Source organism: Rhinatrema bivittatum, chromosome 6 (assembly GCF_901001135.1).
Source record: "Rhinatrema bivittatum chromosome 6, aRhiBiv1.1, whole genome shotgun sequence".
Taxonomy (NCBI): Eukaryota; Metazoa; Chordata; class Amphibia; order Gymnophiona; family Rhinatrematidae; genus Rhinatrema; species Rhinatrema bivittatum.
The window spans coordinates 75,843,948-75,858,032 of NC_042620.1; the positions used below are offsets into that span (position 1 = coordinate 75,843,948).

General features: G+C 43.8%; 1 protein-coding gene across 28 annotated transcripts in view; it reads right to left on the bottom strand.

Annotated features, from left to right (window-relative positions):
* Positions 1-14,085, bottom strand: part of NEB (nebulin) — a 421,259-nt gene that overhangs the window by 188,635 nt on the left and 218,539 nt on the right. For all 28 annotated transcript variants that reach the window (XM_029605471.1, XM_029605466.1, XM_029605487.1 and 25 more), the window contains 4 exons: positions 13,286-13,597; positions 12,622-12,825; positions 12,116-12,220; positions 2,932-3,039 (listed from right to left, as the gene is read on the bottom strand). In XM_029605471.1, the coding sequence (XP_029461331.1) occupies positions 2,932-3,039; positions 12,116-12,220; positions 12,622-12,825; positions 13,286-13,597 (729 nt within the window). The remainder of the gene's footprint in view (positions 1-2,931; positions 3,040-12,115; positions 12,221-12,621; positions 12,826-13,285; positions 13,598-14,085) is intronic.

The following is a 14,085-nucleotide window of genomic DNA, read 5'->3' on the forward strand; positions in this document are numbered from 1 at the left end:
CCACGGAATAGGTTTTATTACATATTTTTTTAGGACTATTTTTACAAATTTTGGGACGACAGAAGTATTAGTTTAACAGGTAGATTATATATCGCCCGCGTGTGTAAAATCGGAGGTTACGAGTGTGGCCAGGTCTTGCATGCGCCATGCGCATTTTAGAAGGTGCCTGGCTGCGCATAACCCCCGTTACATGCATAAGAGCCAGGCCTCACATAAGGGGCGGTCCGGAGCTGGAGGTGGCCATTTGCTGCTGTGCCGGGTGATCGCGTGCCGGCAGACTGCCGGTGTGCGCAATGGTAGGAGCATTTAAGGGGTTGGGGAGGACAGGGGAAGAGGGAGGGAGTATGGGAGTAACGGGGGAAGGCTGCAATGCAATGCCGACGTACGCATGTTATAAAATTGTGTGTCCATGTGTGCGCACCGGGTAGCGAGCATAAATGTACATGCGCATGTATGTTTAAAAATCTACCCCTAACTGTAGAAATACGGGTAGATTTTTTAAACATGCGCGTGAAAAATGGGGGTTACGCGCGTGGCCGGGCCTTGCGCGTGCCGCACACATCTTCAAAGGGGCCCGGCCACGCGCGTAACCCCTGTTACGTGCAGAACTGCCAGGCCTCCTGGAAGGGGCGGGCCAGGGGGTGGGTCCTGGGCAGGGAGGGGCAAGGAGAGGGGGGCGGGCCGGGACAGTGAGCAATACCACTGTCCCGGAGCCTCACACTCTGGCCAACCGCCGGCGTGCACAACTTACTTCAGGTTGGGCCCTAAAGTAAATTCGAGGAAAAAAGGAAAAAAAGGGGAAAAGGTAGGAATTAGGGGTTGGGGAGGAGAGGGAAGGGGAAGGGGAAAGGAGGTTAGAGTAGGGGTAGGGAACTGAGGAAGGCCACAATGCGTCATTGCACAAATTTTGCAAAACTGTCCCCTCCCTTGCGCGCACACAGATTACGAAATCCGGCACACATGTGCGCGCAGCCTGCCGATTTTATAACATGCGCGCGCCAGTGAGCGCATGTTAGCGCATCCATGTGTGCGCACCGGGTAGCGCGTGCACATGGACATGCTTGTGCACCTATTAAAATCTACCCCATAGTGCAGAGTCCCAAAGATGATTAATTTGACAGGCATAATTCAAAGCATAAAAGATCAATTGTCATACCCTATACTATGGTTTAGTTTGGAGAGGTGCATAGAAAACATTCTCTGATTTATACTGTAATGATTTTTAAAAGCTGTATCTCAGAGTACTGAGAACCAGAATGTAATAGAAAAATTCTTGTTCATATAGAACTATTCATAATGAGTGATATATTTATTTGCACTCTATTTCGTGTCCTACAGCACCTGAATGTAATCCTGAAAGGTGGAATAAATAATGCTCAAAAGCATGTCCATGAAAGGATTTTGAAGCACATCCTTGGTGCAAGCCCTTAGCATACAGGAAGTGCATTTATGAGTAAAGAAAGTGAGAGGTGACACAAAAGTGAGGGTCTTGGACTTCAGGAGTACACATTTTTTTGAAACAGGGAAGCACTGGCAGAGTGAGAGGATCTAGGTGTGGTAGAAACTATAGGAGCATCTGTAAAAGTAGCAATTGCTTACGTTAAGAAAGCTTAAGTAAGAGAAAAGGGGCTACTGTGGTTATCAAAAGAGGCGACTGAGAAAAGCTAAGGGGTGCAAGGGTTAGCCTTGAGAGGTTACAGAGGATCCCAGAAAGAGAAGGAAAGGAAAAAGTTAATGAAAAAGCTGAATCAAGGAGCTAAGACACAGTCAGGAGTGTGTAAATAGCACAAGTGCCATGCCCAAGCCAGACCAAGGTCCATCGAGCCCCACATCCTGTCTCCGACAGTGGCCCGATCCCAAAAAGTAGATGCTCATCCCCAGCAACAAATACTGGGTTTCCTGTTGACGGAGTTTTCTTTCAGGAACTTATCCAAACCCATTTCAAACCCCGCTATGTTAGTTGCTGTGACCACATCCTCTGGCACCAAATTCCACAGCATAAAAGCGCACTGAGTAAAAAAAAAAAATACTTTCTCCAATTAGTTTTAAATCTACCACCTGTGAATTTCAGGGCAAAAGCCCAAACAGAGGAAAATAGCTAAGGCAGTAAAGCAAGGCAGCAAGTCTTTTTTTAAAGATATGTTAGTGAAAGGAGGGCATGCAGAAACGGGATTGCAAATCAGATATGAAACCTTATCTTGGGGATGAGGAAGTTAGTGGGGCCGATGTAATAAAATCCAAGCTAAAATCAAAGTCAGATTTTAGTGTGGATTTTTATTTAACGCAGTCCCTACGGGATGCAGGAAGTTAATGACATGCAAGAGTTTAACAAAAAGTGCACTAAACAGCTTTTCTTGCACGACAGCCACTTTGCAAGTCATTACACCTTTATAACCACGCTAAAATTAAAAAAAAAAAACAAGTTCCATGACCTTCCGGATAGAACTCCCACAGCCCAATTATGGCCGGGCCAGCAAGCTATGCCTCCCATCCCATCCCCTCCCGAGCATGTCAAATCCCGTTCCTCGCCAGGCCGAAGTGAAACATACCCCTCCTCTCCCAAACCCTTTGCTACCCTCCCTCTCTCATTTAAAAAAATAAGTTCGGCTGGAGTGGAATCCCCCTTTCCAAACAATTCTCTCACATTTTCAGAAACATAAGCAGGGCCAGAGTAGAAACCGCTCCCCCTCCCCTCCCCGAATCTCTGTGGTGTACACTAAGCTTTAGTCCAGATGCTCCTAATATACACAAGGACTAGGAAAGTGATAACTGGTAGATTAGTCTCAAAGTAAGTTCTCTTAACTTCATGAAAAGCATATTTAGCCATTTTCATTATACATCTATAAGGCAAACAGCTTTGTTTATAGCTGAATACACACATTTTCAATTATAAATTGTGTTTATTGTACAATAAAAGACTGGGAAAAGTACCTGACTTGCAATGTCCATTGCTGCCTTGGCACTCTTAATTGAAATAGCATCAGATGTCAAGTCATATCCTTTTTTCTTGGCTTCTTCCCAGGCCTGTTGATATAGTTTCTGTGAAAGACATACAGATGTTATGAAGACAATCAAAATAACCAGGCTGATGCTTACTTTAAATATGGTACCATGTAGAATTATTATACCAGTAATCCAAGTCAAAAGTTGCATGTTTTCTTACCTCAGTGGAGGGCAATAATCAAAGCCATTTCCGCAGGGAAACAGCATTTTACCCATGGAAATGGGCTTTTTCAGTTAGGTCAAAAGAATTCACATTGTGGAAGAAAATACATACTTTTACCTGCATTGTTTTGAGGTGAGTTTTTGTTTAATCAAAATTGCGTACATTGTTTCTGATGGAAAAATTAAGCACAGAGAAAGCAGATGCAATTCTCTGTACATAATTACTCATTAGGCAGTGATTACAGCAAAACTATGCGGGTAGTATTGCTTTCATTATTGTGGTCAACCCCACGGAGCAAAATTACCTATGGGGTTTGCAAGACCACATAAAAACTGATTAATGCCCCCAATAAGTCACATTAATGAAAATTAGGGATGTGCATTCATTTTAAACTAATGCAAAAAATTAGAAATGAGGCTATTTTCCATTCGTTCTAAATAGAAGGAACCAACTATAGCACCCAACAAAAGTAGCTGAAAATTTTTAGTTATTTTCATATTCATTGTATTTTTATAAAAAAAATAGGCCTCCTGCTGTCTCAACCATGCTCCTGCTTTGCACAGTTTAACTTGGGGCCTGAATCTACCAAATGAACCTCCCTTGGTCGAGCCAGGGACTTTATTCTGACTTCTGTTCCCAGAAGAATTCAAAGTATGGCTGTAACACAAAATGGCACCGACTATTTCAGAGGAAGGCACCAAAGTTATGTCAGGACAATACTGTCCACCAGGTAGATGGCACCATTTTTAAAGTTCCAGACCCAAGACAGGAGTGGGTAGACTTTGCTCTTGCACTTTAGGCTTTTTCAAGCCCCTAGAAAGGGGGCAAGTAGGAGCAGAGATGGGAGTTCCCCAGTCCAGGAAAATTTGAAGAGGGCAGCGGAGGGGGGGGGGGGGGGGGGGCCTGTGGAGGCATAGGCCAGCTCTGAGCCCCAGGCTGGATTTGAATAGTGCAGAAGGGCAGGCCCAGGCTTGGATTAAACTGTAGAAGGGCAGGAGGATGGTTGAGGACCATGGGAGGCCCTGTTTGTGATTTTTATTGGGTTTTTTAATATTTGTTTTCTTTCTTGTTTTTTAATGTTAGTTTTCAGTTTGGAAAATACAGCAAACCAAGAAACTGCTACATAAACCAAAAAAATGACATATCTTCCTTCAAAACATGAAAAGCAAAACGAAAGTTTTAGGGCTGACAATCCCTAATATATTATTCATCATCTAGCAGCACTAACTATAAGACATCATATAGGGGTAGATTTTCAAAGCAGCGCATAGGCGTACATGTTCGCTCGCTAACCGGCGCACACATGTACGCCCGATTTTATAACTTGCGCACGCAGGCACGGCAAGTTATAAAATCAGAGTTATAAAATTAGGGGTCGGCACGCTGCCTTCCCCCGTTCCCTTCCCCCTAACCTAACCTTCCCACCCCTTCCCCTAACCTTTCCCCCCCCCAGCCCTACTCTAACCCCCCCAAAATTGTTATCTAACCTTTTGTGTCTGCCGGCAGCCTACGGGCACGCAATCCTCCAACACAGCGGCAATGGCTGCTGTGTCAGAGGCCTCTGGCCCCGCCCTCGCCCTGCTCCCGGACCGCCACGCCCATGCCCATGAGGTTTTCTCATCAATTCTAATAAAACTTGTGGGTAGACATCATTAGAAGGGTAAAGCCATGCCAGTATGTCAAGACTATGTCAACATGGCATCGAAAATGACATGAATAGCCTATTGCACCATAAAGAGGCAAAAGAGGTACCAGTAATGGCAGGAGTTCTCCACCATCAGAGGGGAAAAACAGCAGCAAAAGGGGGAAGAACATCCCAAGGCTTCAAAAGAGGGCACCAATAACAGTTGCATGAACCCTTAAAGGCAGCACGAAAGGCAAAGTATCACTAAGAGAGGCATCAAAATTCTAAGGCATCATGAAGAGGGAACAAAGCGGTAAAGGTGACAGAAAGATCCCCAAGGCACCAACAAAGAAACAAAGCAGAACAAAGAGAGGCATCAAAACACTAAAGCACCAGGAGAAGTGCAAAGTATCTCCCTACAGTTGCAAGAACATCTCAAGGTATAGAATCTGGAGTAGGGCAGCAAAGCAAAATGGCAGAAAGAACCCCAAGGTATAAAGTCTGGTTATGGCAGAATGGTTGAGAGTTTCAGAAAAACCCCAAGGTATAGCATAAGGGGTATAGCAGCAAGGCAGAATGGAATGGGAAGAGGCTGTCTTCCTGTTGAAGCACTTGTCAGATTTAGTACAAGAGAATGATCTATCATCAGTATCACTTTTTTGACATAAGCTTCTATTACATTCCCTACTTGAAATGGATCTTGTTGCTGGGTGGAATTTTGATTTCTTATGAAATTTGCTTTCCAATTGAAACTTTTGTCAGAATCAGAATACGTAAATGGTCTTTCATCAGTGTGGTTTTCCTGGTTATTTGTGAGGTTTACTTTATTAAGAAAGGTTTTCCTATATTCTATAGCTGAAAACAATCTCTTCCCTTTGTAGATTTTCTGGTGTTATATTTGTTCTCTCTTCCTATTGAAACCTTTATCACATTCAGAACATGTAAAAAAGTTTATCATATACATCTTCTTTTATTTTCTGCCTGCATTTCTTCCATCTGACTGAGGGCTTTTGGGGACAACCTACCTCAGTATAACCAAGAAAGAAGGGTGGGAGAACTAGGCTGAGATCCTAGATATGTACAACAAAACAGTAAGGTAAAGATCCAGAAAAAAAGATGAGATGGGAGAAGAAACTTGCTTCTTTTTTCAAATTTGTTTTCTGGGTACATAACACCCCAGTATGTAGAATATACAGTATACAACAAATATACAGGGTGGGAGAACTAGGCTGGGATTGAGGAGGGGTACAACAAAGCATAAAAGAGGTGGGGGTGGAAGGAAAAATGTATATTTTATCTTTTTCCACATTTATTTCTATCAACAAAACACCTCAGTATAACCAAGAGGTAAATAAACAGGCTGAGGTTCACAGAGCAAACAACAAGGATGCACCAAAACTCTCATGCTAGTACATAATAGATATGGCAGGTAGGCAAAGCAATAGCAGCAAGACCCCTAAGGTGGTACATCTATGGCATGGCAGGTAAGCAGAGTGACAGCAAGATCTTCAAGGTGCTTTTAGCATCTTGCCATTCGCATGAAAATTCTGGAAACCCAAGCAAAGGCAGATTGATTTTAAAAAAGATGAGCTTTTCCAATAATTCTGGTGCTAGCTTTGAGTGATGAAGGCTCGCAATGTTCCCTGTCTAACAGGCCGATGCAATAAAATGGATGCAAAAATGTGCATCCAAACTGGATGCACGTTTTTTGAACATGCGTACAATCACCTCTCCTGGGCGCTCAATGCAAAAGGCAAATGAGCCACTGCACTAAGAAGGACACGCTAGGGATAAATTGTGCTCAGAGCCACAGGTTAGAAAAACAGATACCCAATTAATGGGTGTCCTTTCCCCTAACCTGACCACCAGCAAGAATTATTTTTTTCATGCTGCTTTTGGGCTTTTTTGTGGCTTTAAGGGACGTTTTTCAAATGGCTCAGAGCGCATAAAGACTTATCGCCAGCCCTGGACCTGATGTTACGTTTTCTGTGTTAAAACGTGCACGTCGAGCACACGGCAATGTTTTGCATCGGGGAAATAGCTAATAGCCTAATTTACATGCATTTACATGTGATGAGTGCTATTAGCTACACACTGGTTTCTATGCATGCTTTGGATGTACTAATCCCCTTATTGCATCGGGTGTTAGCCTAGCGTGTCCAAGCACTCGTTAATCTGTGCGCTAGGCTCAGCGCGATGGTATTGCATCAGCCTGATTGAGACTATGGCCCTCCTTTGCTGGAGTGGGCTGAGGGTCTCTCTTGCCAACTGCTTTAGCTATGGCCTGTTTCAGGGGAGATGGTTCTTTGCGGGCAACATGGCTTTGGCATATTGAGGTGGGGGAGCAAGTGGTAGCTGACAGGGTGATACTCCTGTTTGCACTATTGTCTGACTTAGCCACTCTTTCCGGTGCTACACCCCCCTTATGGCTCAGTCTCTGGCACTCCTGTTCATTCACCCTAGCTATCAACATCTCCTTCATGAATGTGAGACGATGAAACTAGAGGGTGCCATGCCCTTTCACCCATGGATCACAAAGTATAGCAAGCATGTATGCATTGTTTTGTGTGAAAGGTTTCAGTCTCTTTTGCGCCTGCTGCTGCAAGGAGTCCAGAAACAGCAATAGATCTGCTTCCATTCCCTCTGCTCATGGAAGCCTTCTAATTTTTCCTCCAGAATATTTACTATAGGGGTGACATTGTCCAAGTAGGAGCTTCTGGAACTCCAGTCCTCAGTGGCATTCTTGAAGGGCTTAGGATTTGTACTACCTGTCTCATCACTACCCAATCATGATGCCCAGATGCAATGCACACCTATTTTTATTTTCAGAGGCAGATTATGAAAGGGTGTCTGCTGCTCCACTAACCTCTGTAGCATCATATAGGTGGAATTCCAGCAGGTGCCAACATCTTCGATCAGATGCTTATGAGGTATCTTAAATTCATCCTGCTTCTCAAGGAGAACCTGCCCTACCTTCATACTTCAATGGAAATGCCCTGCTATTTTCCTGAACTTCTCTATTAGATCCTTCAGGAATGGATTCCGGTCATCATTGGGCCCTAGCCCCAGGATATTCCTCACCACCAGGTGCAAGTGTGTACAGCAATGGACACCCTGAAAACTCCCCATTTTCTATTGTCTTTACTATATTTGCACCACAATTTGTCACAAAGAAACCTGCCTGAACACTCTTGCCTTTCTGGTCAAGCTGCCAACCCTTCAGAATGTTTCTTATGGTTGATAGAATATTGCATGAGGTATGGAGGCTATGCATCAACTGGGTGTGCAGTAAAACTCACCTGCACCCTGATCTCCATCCCTACAATAGCTGATACCTTCCCCTGCCTCAGCCAGGTCCCACCAGTGTGCTGTCAGGGAAAGGTAAGAGTGCATAGCATTTGTGCTGTCCAGATATCACTAGTGTAATGTATACTGTTCCCCTTTGTTTTAGCCAGCTGCATCTGCATATGACTGCAGCACTAATTGTATAGAATGAGGATGAGAACATGCAGCAGATGTTTAAAGCTCGAATTCTCTACCACCTGCAGGGGCTGGTCATCAATTATTTCCCCAATGCTCCTCATTATTATTTTAGTTGCTGCCTGCCTCTTGCCTCAGAACAGTGCTACAAAATACCACCCCATTTCCTCTATGGTGGTTTACCACTTTGCATGCATGACTGGGGACTGCTGGCCTGCCACCTGACATCTGGACGCAGTGGTGGAATCAGCGTGGGGAAAAGTCTTCCCCTTTTCAACACTTTTTCTTTGGCTTTTACTTGCCATGACAGAAGGGGTCCCCAGGCTAGTACTGTCTAGGGATGTGAATCGTTTTTTGACGATTTAAAATATCGTCCGATATATTTTAAATCGTCAAAAATCGTTAGAGCCGCGATACAATAACAATTCCCCCGATTTATCGTCAAAAAATCGTAAATCGGGGGAAGGGGGAGGGGAAGGGGGAGGGCGGGAAAACCGGCACACTAAAACAACCCTAAAACCCACCCCAACCCTTTAAAATAAATCCCCCACCCTCCCGAACCCCCCCCAAAATGCCTTAAATTACCTGGGGTCCAGAGGAAGGGTCCCGGTGTGATCTTTTACTCTCGGACCTCCGGTGCTTGTAGAAATGGCGCCGGCGCTACCTTTGGTTTTTCCGTATGGAAAAACGATTCGCGGCAGGAGATCGCTCCCGGACCCCCGCTGGACCCCCAGGGACTTTTGGCCAGCTTGGGGGGGCCTCCTGACCCCCACAAGACTTGCCAAAAGTCCAGCGGGGGTCCGGAACGACCTCCTGCAGTCGAATCGTGTTGTCTACGGCCGGCGCCATTTTGCGCAAAATGGCGGTGCAAAATGGCGCCGGCCGTAGACAACACGATTCGACTGCAGGAGGTCGTTCCGGACCCCCGCTGGACTTTTGGCAAGTCTTGTGGGGGTCAGGAGGCCCCCCCAAGCTGGCCAAAAGTCCTTGGGGGTCCAGCGGGGGTCCGGGAGCGATCTCCTGCCGCGAATCATTTTTCCGTACGGAAAAACGATTCGCATGCAGGAAGTCGTTCCCGGACCCCCGCTGGACTTTTGGAAAGTCTTGTGGGGGTCAGGAGGCCCCCCCAAGCTGGCCAAAAGTCCCTGGGGGTCCAGCGGGGGTCCGGGAGCGATCTCCTGCTGCGAATCATTTTTCCGTATGGAAAAACGATTCGCATGCAGGAAGTTGTTCCCGGACCCCCGCTGGACTTTTGGCAAGTCTTGTGGGGGTCAGGAGGCCCCCCCAAGCTGGCCAAAAGTTCCTGGGGGTCCAGCGGGGGTCCGGGAGCGATCTCCTACGCTCCTGACCTCGGGGGACAAAAAACAAAATGGCGCCGGCACTACCTTTGACCTGTCATATGATAAGGCAAAGGTAGCGCCGGCGCCATTTCTACAAGCACCGGAGGTCCGAGAGTAAAAGATCACACCGGGACCCTTCCTCTGGACCCCAGGTAATTTAAGGCATTTTGGGGGGGTTCGGGAGGGTGGGGGATTTATTTTAAAGGGTCGGGGTGGGTTTTAGGGTTGTTTTAGTGTGCCGGTTTTCCTGCCCTCCCCCCCACTGGACCCCAGGTAATTTAAGGCATTTGGGGGGGGGGGGTTCGGGAGGGTGGGGGATTTATTTTAAAGGGTCGGGGTGGGTTTTAGGGATGTTTTAAAAAACCCAAACGGCGACGATCCGATTCCCTCCCCCTCCCAGCTGAAATCGATCATTAAGACGATCGATCACACGATTCACATCTCTAGTACTGTCACATTCCCTGTTGCCAATGCTAGCGAGTACTACTTCTGCAGGTGATACTGCGTACCAGTATTTATGAGATGCCTCACTTGCTTCCCTCAACTAATATCCTTCCTGCAGTGAGTACACTGAGCAAAACATGAGTCTTCCCTTACTTTAAAGTGCTTCCAGATCAGAGGCTTCTTCTGTGATCCCTTCTCTATATCCTTGGAGGTTGATGCTAGCACTGGAGTTGAGGTAGAGAGTGAACCCTGAGGAAAAATGCCAGGGGTATCACTCACACTCTCCAACTGCACTGCCTGCACTTCCTGGGGTTTGATCTCAACATCATCAGTATCATCTCTCCCCAATCACTGAAATGGAATCTAAGGCGCTGACTAAACTTCCAAAATTCTCTTTGTCTACTAGCTCTTCAATATCTAATGATTCAGAGAATCCTAGCCAAGATTCTTCCTCTGAATCAGTTTGTGCAAATACTCCCCTTCACTGCCTCAGAAGCAGGAACCAAAGATCAGCGTGCTGCTGGCTTTGAGTATTGCACTTCTGCTATCCCTGCCCTGCTAATGCCAGTTTTGAATCACTCTCCCATTTTTCCCTCTGTTCCAAAGCAAGAGGGAGAGGAAAAAAAGTGGTGGCACATGTTCTCTAAATTTCAAATTCTTCTGTATTGAACAGCCTTTTTCATCTGCCATTCTGGATCTAAATAAGTCCCTCCTTAATTTAGATGCTGACTAACTTTTTTATTTCTGCCTCTGCCAACCCTGCCAAAATCTCCTCCTCTCTCTTTTCCTGACATGATAGAATTTTCTGAAGTGCACTGCCTACCAAAGGTTTGGATATTACAAATGAATTTATTGATACTGTAACTGTATCCCCACTCACAGTACCATTCACTGTATGGAGAACTGTATGTCACACACTCACAGACACATATACAGTATGTGTGTGCTGTGCTGTGTGCAGTAGTGCTGACTGACTCTGCACAAAAAAAATGTTAAAGATTAACAGACAAAAAAGATTGGCAGCTTGGTAAAACTCTTCTCTTCAATCTCTGAGTGTGTTATGCTCACCTCACTGTCCACAGACAAAAGAAATCACTAGCACTACCACAACTGCAGTCTCTACACTGCCTCTCTCCCTGGCCCTTCCACAGTGGTAGTGCACTGCCTCTCTTCCTGGCACAGTGAGACCACTACAGCATAGGGAAGATTAGAAGCATCCATTTACCAGTACCAAATCAAAATGTTAAGCTTTTTAAAACTTCCAGAGAGCTTCTCCTAGCACGCCCTTCTCTGTGAAGTGTTAGAGACTGCTTCTTGCACAAGCTTGGACTTTACAGTGGGAGGATCTTATCGTTACTTGATCTAGATAGTAGTTATAGGCAAGTTAAAAAGATGCTGCATCGTGATTTATCCTCTGAATAGTCTCCTTGCCAACTTGTCCTACCTTGGCTCTGATAAGACTCTGAGGTCATAAAGCAAGAGCTGGTTGCTGTAGTTACCAGTTGCTTTTTTCTCAGCAGTACAAAGCCAAAGACTTCAATGGGCCAATGAAGTGAATGGGAAACAAATATTATGAAGAATAATTGTTTAATTCATGGAAATCTTTATTCATTTCAGGAGCCACAAATGAAATAAACATGGACTCATTCATTATATTTTGCCCATTCACATCCCTAGCTGCCACTGTTCTACTCCCTCAGTTTCAAAAGTTTTCATTCAAAAAAGTATAAAACTCATGGGGTGAGGCAGAAGATAGCCGGAACGACCAAGCTTTCTCCTCAGTTCTTCTAAATCTGTGTTTATTGGGCATATTAAAAAATTACATTTTGCCTTGATTCAGCTGAAAATTTAAGTAAATGTAGAACGCATAGTGACAACACCAATTGTGTCAATTAGTGCATGTCATTGAGCTTGCTATGACTGGGTCATCATGTTGTCTGAACAGTTCATTGGACCATTTCAACACCAGTCACATGAGGCAGTATGAGATATCACAATAATGGATTTTTCTCAGCCACTTCATGAATTCCAGGCCCTTGTTTTTGTTTGTGCTCTACTTACATTGCTGAAGTTGACAGCATTGATTTTGGACTGCACCATTTGTGGAGTGTCAGCAGGAAGGATGAACTGTGTTTTCTCTTTATCCCATGCATCTCGGTACAGAGACTGAAAGAATGACATAGTAGATACAAAGTCATTCAACACTATATTTCAGGTGCTCTTATACTGTGTCATAAGCATTTTTATCCTCATATTATGACTGAAGAATACTAAGCTTAAAAACACAATACATAATGCTGGAAGCACCCTGAATGCAAGATCAACAAATGACTTAAATAGTAAATGCATTTGAGAATATGAAATATGCAGAAACAGTGTGAATTAAAAGATTTCCACAAACAGTAATGGGCATTCTATTAAGTAAAACCTACTGAACTGCAATATCTTTACTAATAACACAGACATATACAATACAATTTAAGACAAATTGATATATTTGTCATATCAAAATTATTAAGTCTGATTCTACAGTAGCTCATTTATACCATTACAGAAACCAATCTTACTTCACTGATTTGTTCTGCATTAGTCTTTGCCAGGACAATAGCTGGCAAGTCAACAATGCTGGTGAATTTCAGTTTTTCTGGAGGCTGGCGGTACAGTCGCTCATTCAGGATGTCTTGGGCATTCTTCACTCTATTCACTTCTATGGAGTCATTGGGCATCCAGCCGCAGCCACGGATCCATTCCAGGTCAGACTTATACAAGGTCTGTGCCAGATCAGGTAAAAAAAAACCCAGCAAAATCAGTTTATCTAAACTCCAAACACTCTTAAAGACAAAAGTCTAGCATTTATTATTATAATATTAAATTATATCAGTTAACATACTTAATATCTATTTAGCATTTTATAGAAAGATGTGATATATGCTATATAAAACAATGAAATTAAAAAATAACTAGTTAACAATAACATTAATTAGCAAAATTAATTTTCAATCAAGACTATATTTTATCTTCATTTAATGTCATTTTTATATTCTTCAGAGATTTTTTTCTTGAATAATATTTTGTCTGAATAAAGGCTTGCTATTTCAGTTTACGAAACTGTTTCAGGGGATCTGTTTATTTGACATGCTCATATTCCTTGAGAAGTGAAACATTCTATCATGCTCAAATACCCTCACAGATACATGACCTACATGTGACACCATCAAAAAGAACACTTACATCACTCTGCAGCTCGTAGGCCTTCTTTGCTTGGATGACGTCATTCTGGTCAGGCAGACATGTCCACTGGTGCAGGTAGTGACGATAGTCAATATCACTAACCAGTTTCTGACAATTCTTGGCCAATATAATTCCCAACATATCCACAGGGCTACTAAATCTGGTTTTGGATTTCTCAAAATCTTTCTTGTATACTCTGTCGCTCTGGATCTTGGCCACATGTATGGCCCATACTGACTTAGGGTCATCCAGGAGACTGCGGAATCCCACGTAGTGACCCAGCTGCTTCCGATAAGCCGCTTTATATTTATACTACGAAAGTGCAAAAAAATATCATGAATGCAAGAATAAAAAACATATTTCTCAATTATTTTATTTTTATTTATTTAAAAATATTTATGCTTCATCTATAGTGACAATGCCATGCTAGGCAAAGAATAGCAGCTATATTTTAATTGATAGTTAGATAGTAATAGATAGATAGAAATTCATAAATTAACTGGCCACATAGGAAATACATTTAGAGACTGATATTCAGCACCACATAGCTGGATAAGTTCCAACTTATCCGGCTAAGTGGCACATTTAAATATTTGGCTATGGTTAATATTTATTCAGCTAAGTGGTAGGAGGGGAATGGGCATAATGGGTAGGAGTTGAGTTAGCCAGATAAGTTATCCGGCTAATTCCAATATTCAGAGTTATCCGGCTAACTCTGGTCAGTCCATAGATTTGGCCTAAAGTTAGCCGGATAAGCTTATCTGGCGTACTTTAAGATAGCCAGATATATTCAGCAGTGA